The sequence below is a fragment of the Brassica napus genome, chromosome C9, assembly GCF_020379485.1.
Source record: "Brassica napus cultivar Da-Ae chromosome C9, Da-Ae, whole genome shotgun sequence".
Classification (NCBI taxonomy): Eukaryota; Viridiplantae; Streptophyta; class Magnoliopsida; order Brassicales; family Brassicaceae; genus Brassica; species Brassica napus.
Genome location: NC_063452.1, coordinates 26,665,844 through 26,683,075, shown reverse-complemented (window position 1 = coordinate 26,683,075; position 17,232 = coordinate 26,665,844). Strand labels below are relative to the sequence as shown.

Below are 17,232 nucleotides of genomic sequence, written 5' to 3'. Positions count from 1 at the left end.
CTGATGTACAATCCAGCCTTTCCCTGCTACTATTCTAAGCAAACACCGAATGGTTGTCATCTTAGCTACAGGCGCAAACGTTTCTTTGAAGTCTCTGCCTCTAACTTGCCGATTACCCAACGCCACTAGTCTAGACTTTGGTCTCTCCACAGTTCCGTCCGCATTATATTTGTATTTATAGATCCACATATTACCAATGGCTTTCTTCCCAGGAGGCAAGTCTACAATGCTGAATGTTTTGTTAACTTCAAACGCATCAATCTCCTTCTTCATCGAATCACGCCATATCTCATGTTGCACAACTTCTTTATAGCTTCTAGGCTCCTTTCCATTTGTTATAGCCGCTAGGAAAGCTTTGTGTGCAGGAGAAAATTTATCATCAGAGATATAATTAGTAATAGGGTATGGCGTTTTACTTTAGACTGCCTCCAATGACTCTGATTTTTGGATGGAAGCGGTGATGTGATCGTGATGGGGTTCTTCTGTGAGACAGCGTGCATTGTAGTTTACGTAATCTTTCAGCCTCGTTGATGGCTTTTTCTCTCTGCACCCTCTACCCATCTCTGGTTCTGACCCTACATTCTCCACTTTCTCGGCTTCTACCTTATCAGAGCCACTCTATTCCTCACTACTTTGTACTTGAGCCACGTTTGGTTCTGAAACTATGGGTGTACTGACCACTCCAGAGACTACTTCAGTTGTCCCATAACACTCCCCCTGTCACCAGTGGCAACATCAATAACCCAATCATCATCTGGACTTCCAGTCAGTTCCCTAATCTCCACGTTTTTCTCTGTTTCTTGCGCAAAGGGGAACACATTTTCAACAAAAGTTACATCTCTAGACACCAAGAACTCATTCTTTTCAATGTCATATACTCTCCATGCCTTCTTTCCAAACGGATACCCCACAAACACACATCTTCTGCTTTGTGCACCAAACTTATCCTTATTTCTGTCTCGTCTATGCACATGACACAGCGAGCCAAACACACGCAACAAGTCATAAACCGGTTTTGCCCCAAATAAGACTTCATACGGTGATTTATCTTTCAGCAACTTTGTTGGAGTCATATTGATTACGTGTGTTGCTGCTGTTATTGCTTCTCCCCAAAATTTCACCGGCATGTGTGATTGAAAACAGCAATGCCCTTGCAACATTCAAGATATGTCTTTGCTTTCTCTCCACGCGCCCATTCTGCTGAGGCGTATTCACACAACTAGTTTGATGGATTATCCCTTTATCTTGAAAGAAACCTCTCAAACACATGAACTCAGTTCCATTATCGCTCCTCACCATTTGAACAGGCTGACCAAACTGCTTTTCAGTATAGGCACAGAACCGTTGAATCACATTCCTCACTTCCGACTTTGCAAGCAAGAGATGTGTCCATACAGCTCTTGAGAAGTCATCTACCACAGTAAGAAAATACACACTTCCACTCGAAGCTGGTACTCTATAAGGACCCCAAACATCCACATGAATCAACTCAAAAATCTTTCTTGTTTTATTGATACTATCAGGAAAAACATCTCTTGTTTGCTTTGCTCTAAAACACACGTCACAATGACTAGAGCAAGCCTCATTTTTAACACCAGAAAGTTCAGATAAAGTAGAAAACACTGAAACTGCAGGATGCCCAAGTTTCCTATGCCATAAGAGCTGATCGTCAGTTCCCTCAGCTTTGCAGGCACGAGCAACTCTCACATCCTTGAAGAAATAAACCCCATCACGTTCTTCAACGGGTCCAATCAGAGTCTTCGAAGAACGGTCTTGCAAAACACAAATAGTGTCTGTGAATAAGGCAAAAAAATTTGTGTGTCTCAAGAGTTTGGATACCGAGATAAGAGTACAATCCAAATTTGGTACTAAAAGCACATCTCTCAGACATATACGATCCGCAAAACCAACTATGCATGGTCGGGTCTGTCTCACGTTAACCAGGAACGACACGTTTCCTGTCATATGGTGCGACGCACCAGAGTCAATAATAACATCACCAATAGACCCATGTGAGTATCTGAGTGATGGCTTTCCATTGTTCTGGTGACAAGTCAGAGGCACTAGACCCATGTGAGTTAGTCGCATGAGCAGTGTTCACAGCACCACGTCCACTTGCTCCCCCACGGCCATAACCACCATTAGAACCTCCACGTCCACCTCTGCATGCACCTCTTCCTCGTCTCTCGTTCTTCCACTCAGGGAAACCAATTAGCTGCCAACAGTTGTTCTTGTCGTGGCCTGTCTTCCCACAATGAGAACACACTATGTCTCTTGTTCTGTTCCCATAACTTCCATTAGTACTTTCCGATCTTGTCGTCAAACTGCTTGCATCTCGATTCTCACTTCTTGAACGTGAGTTATCCTCTAGGTGCAACTCTCTCAGTTGCTTTCTACTAGCAAACCCAATAGCCTCTTGTTGAGCAACTTCTCTAGACTTGGCTGTGTTTAGCCTTGCCTCCTCTCGGATCACCTTTGCATAGGCTTTTCCCAAATCAGGTAGATCATCTGCTTCTATTATAGCAGTCACAACATTGCTGAACCTTGAATCGTCCAGTCCCATGATGAACTGATGCACGCGCTCATCCTCTCTTTCTTTCTCATAGATCGCAGCCGCTGAACAGCTACACGCAGGAAGAGGTTTGTATGTTTGTAGCTCCTCCCACATCATGGCAAGTCGACCATAATAATTTATCACAGGCTGTCCGTTTTGTCGACAAGACGCCAACTGTTCCATCAACTGATGCACATGTACTTTATTCCCCACTTCAAAACGCTTCTTTAAATTATCCCACAGCTTGTGAGCTTCAGTTATGAATGTCACAGTAGATCTTACCCTCGGTTCTATTGAGGATCGGATCCATCCCACTATCATCAAGTTAACACTCAACCACGCCTCCAACTCAGCGCTATCATCGCTTGGCTTTGGCAGAGTTCTATCAACAAAACCCATCTTCTTCTTTGCTCTCAGAGCATTCTCCATCTCCATCGCCCACTCGTTGTAATTATCACCCTTCAACTGAACAGATGTAATCAAGGCACCTGGATTGTCTGATGAGAACAGAGCGTATGGCGAAGTCACCATTACATTACTCTGTTTCATAGTCAGTTGTTTCGCATCATCACCCATTATGAAGCTTGTTTGTCACGCAACAATTCTTGTACGAAGAAATTCTACAGATCTCCGCTCTGATACCATGTAAGCTTATAGAATTGCTTGATCTTATTCATGTACGTGCAAGAGTATTTATACAACCTCCTTAACCGACTTGGTTAGGATAAACACCTCAACTAATTACATATTTATCTGTTACATAACTTATACTTATCTCCTAAATATTCTCATCCTTATCTCCAATAGAAGTGCAGCGACGGAGTCATAGACACAGCGACAGATTCAGAGACGCGACAGAGTCAGAGACGGAAGCATCGAAAGGTCGAAGACGGAGTGAGAAGCAGCACTCGAAGCTGAGAAACCTGTGAAGATAACGGTGGAAGAGAGGATGGAAGGAGTCGCAAAGAAGAAGGATTCTTCTTCTTCTTTTTTTCGATTATTCTATAAATTAGATCTTTTCTCCACGCTACGCGCGGATAATATATTTAAATTTGTTACATTTATCATTTTTATTTGTATGTGAATGTTTGTATATTAAATTATATATAACTAATTTTTAAATTTAATTTTATTTTTATATTTTTAGTTTGAAGTAAGTATTTCTATTATATGTAACACAATTAACTAATAAAATATGAACAATCAAGTCCAAGATTTTAGAGTTATGTAAAAAAAAAATATGTATAGAACATAAATTATCATAGTTTAAAATATCGGAATCTCATTTCGAATAAATTCACGAAAAGAAAAAGTACTCCAATAACCTACTTAAAATATAAAACCCCATTTTAAAAAAAAACGTACTTAATAATATTTTTTTACGTGTAATAGTTGAAAACTGACAATTGAATATCGATCTAGAATATTATTTTAATATATCTAATGGTAAAATATTAATTGTAATAAACAAATTTTGAATTTTGTAATATTACATGAATTAGAAGTCTTTAAAATCTAAAATCTATTTTATTAACATAATATATTTTCTATTCTTTTATTATTTTGACATTACAAAATATTGCTTTAGTTTTATTTGTATATTAATTTTTTAATAATTTAGTTTCTTTTTAAGTAATTTTAAAATTATCAAGAATATAATATATTTAAAATTATTTATTTAAATATATTCAAATATGATGTCTCATTTTTATGTGTGCTTGTGTTGAGCATATTGTAGTTTGTATATTTAATAACACCTTGTTGCGTGCCGTTCTATGGTTTTAATAAATGTGTTGTCATTTCATTTTTATTACTACTAACATGATTTTTTAGTGATCAGTGATAATGTATTTTTAACGTTATGTATTATATTTTATCGTATATTTTCTAACTCTTCATGCTGGCACTTTTTTTAGAATCATTTTAATTAGATAATAAGTTTAAAGATGTAAATAAAACTGTGTATGTTGTAAATTTAGACTTTTTAGTGTAACTGAGCACTATCAATTATGAAAATTATATTATGATTTTATTTTACTAAATCTTTCTTTCTGTTTACATTTTTTGTTTTATTTTATATTTTTAAAATTTTATTGCATTATTCTTTAATTGTAGAGAATTGTTATTTCCAATTTTTGTTTCATATACTTTAAAAGTCTTCGATTTTTGTTTGTTTTCCTTCTCCAATTACAATGTATTGTTCGACTGTTTCTTTTTTTTTTATCAAACTACTAATATCATCAGATAGAAAAGCTTAAACTCCAAGAATTAAGTGAGTATTTGTGCTAGAGAAAAACTGATTTAGCCACTAATATAGTGAGATATTACAATATTAGAAGGTATGGAAACTATTCGCTGTTGTCCTACGCTGGACATAATTAAGTTGTTGTCAAATGATTTTATATTTGTGATAACTGGAAATACATCTTTATGTCTTCCTTAAATCATCCTTAATTGGTTTACACTTCGACAATTTCTAGTATACTGAGAGTAACATAATATTAGATGTTGATTATCTCCTTCCAATTAGGAATGCACAGAATGAGAGAAATTCAAGGTGAGACCACTTTACAATTTTGTCCTCATATCTATATAGATTTAGTTTATAGATTACTCTATATGTTTCAAAATGTAATCAGTTTTAATTAAAATTTGTAATATTTAAAAGTTATTACTTTTGAAATCAGTAATTTACATAATTTAATTGGTCACACAATATCTAATAAATATAAAGTTACATTGAAATATAAAAACAATTTATATAGTGAAACAAAAAATAATTTTAAACTAAAACAAAGGGAATATTCAAATTATATTGAAACATTAGAATAGTAAGAATCAGAAAAGCTGAATCTCAACGTCGATCATTTACGTCGGCCATGCCTTAGACCATCTCCGATGTATTCCTCTATTTTTTTCTCAAAAATAGAGGAATTTCATAGTAGAGATGGATTTGTCTCCAATGTATTTTTTTATTTTCTCTCCTAAAAAAAGAATATTTTTGATATATTCTTTTCTAAGTTTACAAATAATATTTTTTATTCGTGAAAGTTGAAAACCAGCCCAATTTATTTTAGTATTTTATAAAATTATGATATTATTCATATTAAATATTTCTTTACAAACTATTATGTAAAAAAATATATATAATTATATTTATATAAATAATATATTTCACTAAAAAAATATTTTCGGTTATAATTGTTTAAGTAAAAAGTTAAATGATCATTTTGTAAAAACAAATAGAGGAGGTGACATGGCAAAAATATAGTTTCTTATTGCTCGATTATTTTCGCCTACGTGGACACTCTATATGAGGCTTATATCATTCAGTTTTAATTAAAATCTGTAATATTTAAGTTATTACTTTAGAAAACTGTCATTTAATATATAAATTTAATCAATTACACTGTAATTTACATAATTTAATTGGCCACACAAAATCTAATAAGTATAAAGTTACATTTAAATATAAAAACAATTTATATAGTGAAACAAAAAATACTTTTAAACCATTATATTATAAAGCAAAGGGAATATTCAAATTATATTGAAACATTAATATAGTGAAAATCTGAAAATCTAAAATCTCAACGTCTATCATTTACGTCGGCCATGCCTTAGACCATCTCCAATGTATTCCTCTATTTTTTTTTCTAAAATAGAGGAATTTCATAATAGAGATGAATTTGTCTCCGATTTATTTTTCTATTTTCTCTCCTGAAAAAGAATATTCTTAATATATTCTTTTCTAAGTTTACAAATAATACTTTTTATTTGTGAAAGTTGAAAACCAACCCAATTTATTTTAGTATTTTATGAAATTATGATATTACTTACACTAAATATTTTTTACAAACTATTATGTAAATTAAAAATATAATTATATTTATATAAACAATATATTTCACTAAAAAAATATTTTCGGTTATAATTGTTTAAGTAAAAAGTTAAAGGATCATTTTGTAAAAACAAATAGAGGAGGTGACATGGCAAAAATATAGTTTCTCATTGACCGATTATTTTCGCCTACGTGGACACACTATCTAAGGCTTATATCCTCCTTTTATTACTTGTTTGATATATATTTTTCTTTTTTCAATACATTCATCGGACAAATAAACAGAGAAAACTTTTTACTAAAACTAACTCTAAAAGTGAAGATAAATTACATATTTTTTTTTATTTATTTATTTTTTTTTTTTGAAAAAGGACACTCTATTTAAAAAGATAGATGACATAGGTTGGAAAAGTTGGATACATAAAATAAGAAATAAAAGAGCTAATAAACCCAAAGGATTAGTACAACTCTTTAGTTTGACCAAGATAAGAATGATACTTGTCCGCTTGATTTAGGAACTTCGACCCCTACGGCCTCGTTTCCCTTTTCCACGAACTGTGAACCATTCATTTCCTTGATACTTTTGTGTAGACTTAACCAACCTACCGCTTCTTGTCATACTTCCAAATTCATCCATTTGTTCGGTAATACAGAAATCACTCTCTATATCACCAAGCTCTTGGTTGGATTCGCTTGAATGAAGGGTCATGGTTAAAGGATCATTTCCTGAGAGTTTAATACCCTCACTGATGATAATATCTGATGGAACATTGTCCATAATTTTGTGGAAAGTGGGAGCAGATGATGAACCTGCTAATGTAGCGGCTGGAATAGATTTGGCATCCAAAGATGAGTGAGAGACAGTAGAGCTATCCTTCTGAGTAGTAGCTATTAGAGAGTGAGCAGGGAAGTGTGGTGGCGTTGAAAGAACCTGCTCAACACCAGCTTGGGTTTCCATTTCTGAATTTCAACTTGTACCATCTCTTGATCTGAGACAACAGTGAACTGACCTTGTTCTTTATCAGTTTGACTCCTTGGTGATTCATTAGACAAATCTTCAGTGTGACTTGTTTCTTGAACAGCTGGGAGAAGACACCTTCTTTTCTTATGTCCTAATTGCCCACATCTGCCGCAAATACTCGGGATCCAAGTGTACTCATTACTCAACATCCACCAAAAATATATTACCTTGTTTGTCATCTAAGGCAATTTGCTTTGGGAAGGGCTTATCAAGTTCTACTTCAACCAGTAGCTTTGCTTCTCCCAAACAAGTCGGATCAAGGCGAGGTTTGTGCGTTTGCATAGGCTCACCAAGACCTGATGCAACATGGCTGAGGCCTAATCTTGAGTAGCAACAATCCGGAACATTTTTGAGGGTTACCCAAACCGGAATTGTTGAAATTTCAGGAACTTTAAGTGAGTTCACTGGTTTCCAAGGTGAAACAAACAACAAGCAGTCATCAACATGCCATACACCTCTCTGAAATACCCATTGTCGAGTTGAATCATGAGGAATGTGAAACATATAAGATGACTCGCTTATCTTACGACAACCTATTCTGCAAGATCTTCCCCACAACCTATTCACTACAGCATGAATTAAACCTCCGGGAGGAAGAGAGCAGCGATGAAACTGACCAATAACATACTCTTTTTTATTCTCCGGTCCTAAAGTTAGTACTTGAGAAGGAATTGAAACCTGAGGAGCTCCGTCGAGTCGGAATGTAGGCTTGGCAGCTCGATAAAGATTCCTGGTGGCAGGACTCCTGGTGGCAGGACTCATTCTGGCAGCCCACGGAAATCGTAGCGTTCCATCATATTTAAGTTCCGAAACTGGTATCTTCTGAACTGGTATAAGAGGAAACTCTCTAACAGTAGTTATGTGATCTCTTTTCTTCTGGTTTTGACCAAGTCTGTCAGTCAATGTCGGCCAGAAGGAATCAAGGAGTTTTTTTAGGTATTGAGGGTCAAAATCCTTTGGTGTTGCCGGTGTTGGTGGAGTAGCCGGATGAGCAAAAGTGAGAGGTTTAGCCCACGCTCCGATCGATGGAACAAAAGTAGCCGAAGGGTCGGAGGATAACTCTGACGGAGGAACAATTACTGGAGATAAATCAGTCGACTGAAGCACAATTTTTTTCCCAGGAACACCAGCTTGGGAACAATCTTTAGGAGATGAAGGAACAGAGATAGTAGTTGAAGAGCCATTCAATACGATCTCAATTTCAGGGATTGACGAGCCTGTCTTCGTGACCAGAAGAAGCGGAGGAGGTAGGCCAGGATCATGGTCGGTGTTGGAGTCAATCACGTTCTCGAGCGGAGAGATCGACGAACGGAATGCCTCGGATTCAGGACTAGACATCTGTAGCGACCAAGGCGAAGTGGGAGAGTGGAGAAGATGCACCGGAAGGGGAGAGGAGGAGACGGCGGAACCGTCGATTGCAGCGCTGTCACGAGTTAGGGTTTCGCCTCTTGAGTCGTCAAAGAAAGGGGCGCGTGTAAACGCGTGATTAGAAATTTTTAAACTCTTTCCTTGTATTTCTAATTTTATTTCATTTTTTTCTTATTTTTTGTTACCTTTACATTTTCACTGAAGCCGGCCATGATCGTAAGTATAACCATTAAAAGCCACATTAGCGGAAGCATCGCGACTCGCGAGAACAATGAAAGCTAACTGCCAGCTCGCCACAAACAAGATAACCACACCATTTGTGACAGACTCAAAACTTGTATGATTGGAGGCCATGCATTTCCAAGTAAACCACGAGCCGTAGCATAATCCACTACAAGAAAAATGTGTTTTAATAGCGGACGAATAACACAATATAACGATACTATAGCGGTTTTTGAAGCGATATATCATCGCCCGTCATAATAGGTAAAAGACATTAGATAGCGGTTTTTTGCGCTCCTATCTTTTCTTTCAATACGATAGCGCTTTTCTATCTGCAATTAGATATTATTTAATAGTGTGTCATAAATGCTATTACTTATATTAAAATTATTTATTTTAAAAATTATTTATGGAAATTTAATTGTTTGAAAATAAAAACATAATTAAAATTTAAACTGGTTTATATATTTAAAATTTTGTTTATTATTTAAACTGATTTATAATAAAACTGGTTTACAAAAAGAATATGGTATACAAAAGAGTGAGTTGTAACCATTGGATTAAAAGGAATCAATAGTCATAGATTAACTAATCAAAACTGTTTTTATTGAATAGATGTTTTAAAAATTATAATTTTATTATGTAACTAGTTTTATTTATATAAAAATTCAATTATCATTTACAATTATAAAGTTACGATAAAAACTATTGAATTTCAGATTTAACATATAAGATTTTAAAGCAAAGGTTTGTGTAATAGGGTTCAAAGGTTATATTTAAGGTTTGAAAAAGAAAATTTGAAAAGATCATATATTTATAATTATTTTTTTTAGTTTTTTTGTTTTATTAAAACTTGGAAATATTAGATTTGGGATTTTTTATTTAAAGTTTAGTGTTTATACGGTGTTTGAATAGGGATATAGGGTTTAGGGTTTGAAAAGATGCAAAAGATTTAGAGTTTGAGGTTTAGATTTAAGATTTGAATTGAAAATAAATTTTGAAAATATTAAAATTTAACTTTAAACTTAAGATTTAATATTAGAATAGGAAAATATTTGAGCTTTAGGTTTGTGTTTATAATTTAGGGTTTAAAATATGTTCTGAGTTTAGGGTTTTAAATAGCCAAACATGGCGTTTTTAATTATGTTTTGCTATTAAAACTAAGTGTTACGTTAAAACCATACACTATTATAACGTTTTCAAATATGCCACTCTATCATAGCATTTTGAAATGTACAAACGCTACGTAAGACTAAGGCGTATATCAACCATAGCAAAAAGACAAAAAATGTTATCCTCTACTGCTATTGAAACCTATATTTCTCGTAGTGATCATCATATATCAGAAAGCCTTGCTCAAGTAAAACTTGTATGGTTGGAGCCTATGCATTTCCAACAACCTACGTGGGATCAAAATGGAGACGTTGTAAACTATCAGAAATGTTTCTGGGGTGTACATTTAGTGGCCGACCTAAATCAAAACACAGAACTAATGTAAAGTCAAATACTTACGAAAACAGTAGACCCAATGTGTGACCAAAGTGAAATGATCATGTTAGAACCTGTCAAAGAAGCGATCCAGGCTGTGGTACTGGGATCTTTGCAATGACCCCCAAAGTGCACCACTTGTCCATTAAAAAACTTCAACTCTTCTGTGTTCATGATTCATAGATTTAGTTATCTCTAAGCTACAAACAGAAGCAATATAAAGTGTATACATGAACAACATGGAACACTATCAAAATAAGTTACCTTTTGTATGTATAGATTCTTTTTTTGAAAAACAGCTTCGCCTCTCCCAAGACGAGAATCGTTGAAGAATTTCTCTTTTTTGTTAGCCATGGATGCGGGGGTTTTGATTTCGGGTATGTGGAGTCGTGGACAGCGAGAGACGGGAATACTATATAATAGAAGGTGATGCTTGGGGGTTTGAAGAGGTCAATTATCATATGAGAGTTGCAACAATGAAGAGTGGAAGAGAGATCAATGAAGGTCAAAGCTTTATCCTCAGTTGAATGCGTCTCTGAGCAGAAGTGAAGAGGGAGATAGACAGACTGTAATTAAAGGATAACAGTGAGACATAAACAAAGGTGAAGAGACGATCGGTTTCAACGGAGTTAAATCTCCATCGACTCGCTCGCAACAAAGAAGAAACTAGGGCATGTCGAGCTGGCGTGGAAGTTTGAAGCTTTATGATAGTATGATTATTTAATCCTCTTTTAGTATTAGCAATTTATATTGGCTAACATAATTCAACATCCTACTCTTGTATTTCAACATTTCACATCATTTTTTCTCTTTTTCGCAAAATAATTCCATGCCTAATTATTCAACAATCACTTTTCAACCTCTACAAAAGTTTTTTGTTTAATAAATTTTCAATATCATATCTCACCATTTACAATCATATTTTTTATCTTTTATAATTTAACAACTATATATTAATAAGATGTTTTATTTTAGTTCACTTAAATAACTAAAGTGACATAACTATTAAAAATTGCCAATTTTATTTTGTATTTATATTCTTAACTAATTTTTAAAAATAATAATAAAATTAATATTATTAATTTAAAAGTTAGAAAACACTAAAACGTTGATTAGAAGCTAGTAAAAAAATATAACGAAAATAATTTTCTATATCCAATTGAAACTAGTCCCTATTTATATATCGTAAAATTGTGAATTTTGATAAATTTTTTATTTAAAAAAAATATTTTAATCTTAAATAATTGAATTCAAATAATTAAATAGAGATAAAAATGATAAATAATGTAGACAACTAAAAATTGAACGACCGTGACTCATTGAAGAAGCCGAGAGAGTCTGGTTCGGATTAAAACCCGGATTTGAGAAAAACCGGTGAAACCGACTAAAAACCGATAAAACCGGCTAAAAACCGGTAAAACCGGTGACCCGGTTCAACTTCAAAATCCGATTCTAAAGAAATCGACATAAAATTAATGTGTTTTCAATTTTTATTAAAATTTAATATTTTGTAATCAATGTTTAACTTTTAATATTTAATTGGTTTTTTTAAATTCTATTTTTATAAGAAAAATGTTTAAAAAACTCTTTTTGACTTTCAAATTCTATTATCATTTTGCCATATTCATAAATTTTAAGACTTTTAGTTGTAAAAATAAATAAATACGTAATTTAAACGGTCAATCATTTGTTATTTTTTATCAGCTTTAGTGGATTTAGTATTCACTTGTTAACTGTATATATAAATAAACTTATGGTTATTTTTTATTATCTAATTAATAAAAGAGAACATATAACATATTATATGTTGAACTACTTTTTAGGTCCAATTAGTGTAAATATATGATTATATATATATAAATAGAAAATCCAGTTTAACTGGTTGAACCGGTCCGACTACTCAACCAGGAGCTATATCGAATCCGTATCTGGTCCGGTTTTAAAAACACTGTCCTTTTTCTTATTATGTTGAGTAGATTCAACTTGTGTTAATCCAGGTCATTTTTTTCTAAATTTAACAATCTCATTGCATCACTTCAACTATTAAATTGTTGACTCAACTATCCTAGTGTTGATTTGTTATCTATAATCCTTTAGTTCCATGGTCAAATTTTTTTTTTGGAATGAGCTCACTCTTAATAAAAAGAGTGTTGATTGATATACCCTCATTATTACACACAAATTTATTTTCTAATTAATAAGCTAAAATATGGATAAAATTAGAATTGTGCTGAGTTATGTATGAACTATAAAATAGTATTGTTTGTAAATTGAACAAATCTACATAGCACTTATTACTAAACAAATGGCACTTATTATGATGAACACATTAGTAATTTTATTTTATTTTTGCTGGATTTTTACAACTAATCAAGTAAATGAACAGAACATTAACACCAGAAAAACATACAAAATCTAAACATTTCTTAACATTAATTATTATTATTATTATTGGAATTTAGTTCTATATCAAAATATCACAACTCACTATTTACGAAAAAGAGAGTAAATGAATGAGATCCTAATTCATTAGCTACATCAACCAAATCATAAATAAACATGGTAAAATCCTACTGTTAGACAACTTTTCTGTGCTTAATCACTTAAATCTAATCTCTAACTTTTATGATAATCTTATACAAAACCTTAGCCACAAAGCATGGCATTTTTGTAATTTAATACGAAAGAAACTTTCAAAATACTTATTCCCACGTGGAAAATGACATGATCGCCGTCAGCTTCCATTTGAGAAGAATTCAGTGACCCAAGTCAACTAAGTTTCAAAACACACCGTTAAATGCACATGTTACACGACAATCGAAAAGGTACACCGAATAATCCGTGAACCTTACCTCATGTGATTCCTCATTTTCGACTAACACAAAGGCGGTGTAGAGAAAAACAAGATTAGCCAGCCGAAAAAGACCGATCACCACTTACTAAAACAACCCAATCACAAAAGGCCATGTGTCATACTTCAGTTTTTTTTTATTAGCTTACGCTGAAACTGAAGATTATAAAGCTCATCAAATGAGCTCTTCTACTTCCTTAATTTTCCTCTTCCATTTCTCTCTTAATTTAAAATTACATATCTTCAATCTTAGATTCTCTCAGACGATTCACACAATCTTTTAATTTTTCAAAAACTATTATTTCCTCTGTTTAATCTATCTTAGATTTGCTTCGGGCTCAGTTTATCTGAGAGAGTTATGGCGTTCGCAAATAGAGGTTTCAGCAAGTTTCACGGCAAAGAAGAAGCGTTAGGGTTAGGGTTTGTGAGGATCACAAGAGGATTAGGGAGGAAAAGGATTCTGATATCGAAATCAAATCAAGAAAACGTTTCAAATTCCGATCAAAATCTGTTGAAGAGATCTAAAAGTGAAACAACAGAATCCAATAACTCTGTTCTTGAATCTCTGCATCAGGATATTTTGGTAAGTTAAAAAAAAAAACTCATTTCTCTGTAAATTATTATTATTAGTTTTGATTTGATTTTGATTATGGTAAATCAATTCGCAGATTCGAGTACTTTGTCATGTGGATCACGACGACCTAGCCAGACTAAAACGTGTATCTAAAACAATCAGAAATGCTGTAAGTTCCCCAAATCATAATATCATAATCTTTTTGATTAAACAGTAAATGATCTTTTATTTTTTTAATGAATTTAGGTTTTAGAAGCAAAGAAGTCGCATTTTGATTATAGCACACCTAAAAAGGCTCTGTCTTTTCGAGACCCATTAGTTACCCTCAACGAAGATTCAAATTCAAATTCTACGAGTGATCAAGATGATGAGATTGAACCTCCTAATGCACCAACTCGAAGGAAGAACGTTAGTCGTGAATCAGGTTTGTCGAAGATCTCTATGGTATTGTTTAAATGAGGAACCAGTGCAGAACATGAAGACATAGAGTTCTCTTTTGCTTCAATCCTTAGCACTGAAGCTATTTAAAATTCAAGTTTATTATATTTACTAATCCATGTGAATATAACAATTATTTGCAGACTTTGTAAGATTAAAATATTAATCTGTAAATAATTCATTTGGGTTGTGATCAGACTTCAGAGTATCCTAAGTATTGATTTTGTCCTTTTCAATAAAATTTGTTTAATTCTGCTATTTCATAACTTTTATCCTATTGTTTACTATATACATGTAGACGAACACATTGAATGAATCTAAAAATTTGCTCATATGAATAAATTGTGCCAGATAAAATTATTGCTTATAGATTGTTAACCATATATGCATATTCACTCAACAGCTCAAAATGGATTGTTTTCTCTTTAATGCATTGCTCTCCACTTGTATATGTAGAAAAGAAAATTATAAAAAGAAAAGACAGTATATTCATGAAAGTTTTCTGGCTCTTTTATATAATACAAACCACACCGACAGCTACTGTCTACTTTTACTATCTGGAAAAGTTCTAAATTATCGACCCATGAGGTCTCTCTCTCTCTAAACAAAATGGCGTATTCGGAATATTTGAGTTCGGTAGAACCATCCATTCTTCTTTTTTCAGGTTAAACAAATGCTAATGAAAGGGACTTTAACCCCCCCAAATTACGTGTCCCGGGCCTGTACCATGCAATAATACACAAACAAATGTGTTGATCATATAGTGGAATTCAGGCCACCTAATCAACATGTTCGGTCCAAAATGTTATTTTCTTTATTTTGTGGTTGACATTATTTAGAGAAATGTAAATGGGAAAATAGGATTGTAACATGATGTTTTTGTGGCATATTTTTTTTTCCATCTATTAATATTATTATTAAGGGACTAAAGCCCAAAACTAAATACATAAAACCAAAAAAAAGACAAACAAAAGAACTAACATTGGGAACTCAGCCCAACCGTCCATCCAATACGGACTACAATTAATACACCCAAAAGTCCAAAAAGGTAAAACTCCAGTCCACGAAAACCTCGCGATCCACGTGTCGAAGAAAGAGCGAGGCAAGACCACATGTTGGAACCTCAACTGCGAAGAAACATGCGTTACTCTACCCTTCCCACGTCATCGCCGTTCCGAGAAACCACTGCCGATTTCACTCGCTGACATTTCGCTGCAGTCACCGCAAACGGAAACACATCGCTCTTCTGTTAACACCAAATCACCCTTCCACGGAGAGCTTCCATCGACCAATCGAGATCTCATCCGGGAAACACCAACACACTCACCATGCTTTTGCTTACAGATCTCCGTTCATCAGAGATCAACCTGGCGGATCTACGAATCGATTAAAAGCATCAACCGCCTACAATTGATCCTACAACTCCGACTATCATACATGACCAAAATATGTATCTTTGGAGAAAATGAGACCCATCGGAGTTTGAGAAGGAGAGGCAGTGAGACAGAGGAAAACAGAGTCGTATATCGAAGGGAGCCGGGAAAAACCCGGACTTTAGCCGGTGATAGCGATGCTTGAAGGAGCCATCACCTCCCAGAAACAAAAGCCGGCCGTCCATCGCCGGGGAAGAAGGCGAGAACGCCGGAGTCAGAGCCTGTCGGATAATACCGAAACCGGAAACCAAAAACCGACGGTTTCTCTCACTCTCAAGACAAGATCTAACCTCTCTGAAAGATTTTTTTAAGATAAGAGAGAAATATTGTTTCTTTGTATATAAAAAAGGTCATCCGTCTTTAATTTGCACAAAAAGACAATCGATTAAGGATTGGTGACTGAAAGAGTATTTTATTTTTACTATGTTTAGATATTTGAAGAAGTCCCATAAAATAATATATTCGAATCAATGCATCATCATTCGAAAATTTATGTTTTCAGAATAATGGTTATACTATGAACGATTTTAAAATATAACTATTAAAAGAAAATTAAGTTAATATACTATAATTGGTTTGCTTGATGTTTAATTATTAGTTATAATTAAAAATCAAATCTGTTGGTTAATCGCGTTATAATACTCTATTGAGAGGGTCACTCTTCAGCTCACAATGTCTTGGTGACTCAACAAGCTCTCACTATCAGATTTTATAGTCTTGCAACTGTTTTTTAATTTAGCTTTCGTAATAGCCGATGAATGACCCACCAATATCATTGTTTTCCACTAATCTACCGAGTACACTAGGATGTACCCTTACAAAATTTATTCTTCTTAGTTATTCTTCTATTATTACCACCACAATCAAAATATATCATTAAACCATACAATCATGCACAAAGTCTTTCTAGCAGAAAGGTCATAAACAACATGTGGTTACATTTAAAACAATCATGTGAGAAAGACAATATTTATCCTAAATAAAGGTAATGGAATTAAATTGTGAAATATATATTTTATGGCTGTTTTTTAAGCAAGAATAAAAATGCAAAGAGTGCAAAAAATAAAAATATTTGAGAAGATTATATTAATAAGCAACAATTATTTGCGAAGTCCTAGATCGACAATCACTAATTATTAGTGAAACTAGAGATTTTTCCAGGCTACGCCCGGATTTTTTCATATATTTTAGATAAATTTAAATTATTTTATAATTTGTATTTGAGTATATATCTTCATACTTTGATTAACTACACTTATAAATTATTAGACAAAACTGTTAATTTTTTTTTTGTTCTGGTGACTACAATTTTGAGATTATTAAAATTCAATTTGTATTTATTTTCAATATCAGAAGATACATTTAAGCTGGTAAGCATGTTGAACATTTAAAAAAAAAAATAATTCTTAGCTAAAGTACATTTATTCTTTTGTCTAGTTTAT

The 17,232-nt window shown here is 33.4% G+C and overlaps 1 protein-coding gene across 1 annotated transcript; it reads left to right on the top strand.

The window, feature by feature from the left end:
- Positions 1–13,481: 13,481 nt before the first annotated feature.
- LOC106374599 (F-box protein At4g05010) lies at positions 13,482–14,615 on the top strand. Its single transcript, XM_013814593.3, has 3 exons — positions 13,482–13,928; positions 14,014–14,088; positions 14,166–14,615. Exons 1-3 carry the CDS (start codon positions 13,704–13,706, stop codon positions 14,376–14,378), a joined length of 513 nt encoding a protein of 170 aa, XP_013670047.1. The 5' UTR covers positions 13,482–13,703; the 3' UTR covers positions 14,379–14,615.
- Positions 14,616–17,232: the final 2,617 nt, after the last annotated feature.